The following is a 2,205-nucleotide window of genomic DNA, read 5'->3' as shown; positions in this document are numbered from 1 at the left end:
TTACAACCCCTCCCACACAAGAATGCCCTCAAGCGTGCTGGAAGAGAAGACGACTGCAGGAGCAGCTGATTTTGAAAATATTTGTTATCTACTCATTCCTGCCATGGCAGAGTCCAGGAGGCTAAACACGAAGCCTGGAACCACAGGTTTTGTTTCCCAAACACCAACACCAGCTATACACACCTTGTAGAACTTTTCTATAATAAAGCTCTATAAGTAAAATGCAAATTACCATGAGAGGAAACTTACTGGTTCTCCTGGAGGCCCTTGTGGCCCCATTGTTCCCTGAAACCCTGGAGATCCAGGCGGACCCTACAAAAAATTAAAATGGTATAATTGAAGAGTGATATTTATTTGGTAATTTCATCAAACTGATAAAATTTTAATTGAAGTCTACTGCTATTCAAAAATAATTTAGACTTACAGGTAGTCCAGGTTGGCCAGGAAAGCCTTTTTCACCTTTTAGTAAACTAGGAGGTAAAAGACCAATCACTTCACCTGGATCTCCCTATAATAAGTAAAGAAAGAGAATAATACTTCAACATCCATACAAATACAGTTAAAAACACTGATACTGAGATGAAAGGAAAGTTGGAACTATGCAAATTCAGAATCATTTGGAAAGCTGACTTAAAAAAAGTCACTCTTTCAATTCAGCTGAAACATAGCAAGAGATATTAAAACTTAAGACTTGAATTGCCAAGTGTCCTTTTAAAGCTATCTCAAGAGATGCCAGTACCAAATCTTCCTTTATACCCTATCTTCCTTATACTGCAATGGGTAATGAGAAAGATTTTCCCACCAAATCTATCACTACTACACACACAACTGGAGTGTCTGAAATGGCTACTGAGACAAGTGGTAACCTCACAGTCTCTTTTCCAGGCTGAGATCTTCAGTTGTATACCCAATTTTGACATGAAAGCCAATCACAACACCCTTTTTCTTCCACTTTGTCTTACTTTCGAAAACTATTCTGATCATTATCCACACCATAATGTCTCTTTTTTTGACAGCAAAAGATCCCACTTTTCCTGTGTTTTTGTACAAAGTTGCAACGTTGTAAGTGATTTTATTTCAGGAGTTGTACACCTATGCATACATGCCTAGGGAAGAAAGATTGAAGTATTTCAGTATTTATAGACAGCCAGTTCTTCCCATGTGAGAGAAAAAGGGCATTTTACAAGTTCAAGTAGTCATGTCATCACAAACTGGAAATTTGGAAATACATTCAGCTTACAGTACCAAATTATATCTGTTAATTTTAAAATGCAACAGCTTTCCATTGACATTCAATATTTCACTCTCCAGTTCACAAAATGTACTCATCAGTTACCTAGTTAGTTTAATTTTTGTCTTTATGAAAACTGTTTAGTACGTGTTGGATGCCTCTCCTATTGTGAGCTATATGACCTTCTTCCCCAAACATTATCTATGTGAAACTGTTTTGATAAATTAAATTCCAATATGGAAACAAATATCTGAACCATAAAATCTAGAAAAAAATTATGCATAATTAGGTGGCCACCATACTACTTATACATAATTAATTATATGTACAGTCTTCTTCCATTGGAATCCATGTAGTACTTACACTTTTAAGATCTGCATGGAATAATACGTATGTTCAATTCTTATTGACTGGAGGTTGCCCCCCTGTTTTTATTTAGTGGGACTGCAGAACAGAGTAAAAAGTGAAACATGCCACTACAGTTTTTCAGTACTTAAATAAGGACTGCTAGTTCTAGCGGGTGTAGAGTTCACCCTAATTCTTATTGTTAGAAGCAGCACATGAACACACTTAGAGCAAAATGTACCTTCATTCCAGGAGGTCCTGGGGGTCCCTGTGGAAAAAGACATATTTGATGTTATTCTTCCTCAGTATTGTATATTTTCCATCTTATACTCTATGTAATTTCATACAGTTATATTTGCATTTCAAGAATCAAGGTTAAAACAAGTGAATCAAGCATTAAAGAATCTACTTACTATGCTCCCAGTCAGTCCTGGTAAACCTGGGGGACCTACTGGACCTCTTTCACCCTGAGAGGAACAGAGAAATTGGTTTTGTTTAGGGAACATGTGCTTGAGGGACGTTTTTATTTCAACATTGAGATGCTGTTATAAACATATGTAAATGTCACCTTTGTGCCATTACACCCTGGAATGCCAGGTGGACCAGGAGGACCATCTTGTCCAGGAATG

The 2,205-nt window shown here is 37.0% G+C and overlaps 1 protein-coding gene across 1 annotated transcript in view; it reads right to left on the bottom strand.

Moving 5' to 3' along the window:
• The window catches only part of COL4A1 (collagen, type IV, alpha 1), a 125,238-nt gene that overhangs the window by 48,675 nt on the left and 74,358 nt on the right, over positions 1-2,205 (bottom strand). Inside the window, exons 6-10 of the mRNA XM_009997971.1 lie at positions 2,145-2,205; positions 1,990-2,043; positions 1,818-1,844; positions 425-508; positions 250-312 (exon numbers count right to left, since the gene is read on the bottom strand). The exon at positions 2,145-2,205 is cut by the window's right edge and continues 3 nt beyond it. Of these exons, the coding sequence (XP_009996273.1) occupies positions 250-312; positions 425-508; positions 1,818-1,844; positions 1,990-2,043; positions 2,145-2,205 (289 nt within the window). The remainder of the gene's footprint in view (positions 1-249; positions 313-424; positions 509-1,817; positions 1,845-1,989; positions 2,044-2,144) is intronic.

The sequence above is a fragment of the Chaetura pelagica genome, unplaced genomic scaffold (assembly GCF_000747805.2).
Source record: "Chaetura pelagica isolate M959 unplaced genomic scaffold, ChaPel_1.0 scaffold123, whole genome shotgun sequence".
Classification (NCBI taxonomy): Eukaryota; Metazoa; Chordata; class Aves; order Apodiformes; family Apodidae; genus Chaetura; species Chaetura pelagica.
Note: the sequence above shows the minus strand (reverse complement) of the source record. Positions and strands in the feature narration are given on the sequence as shown.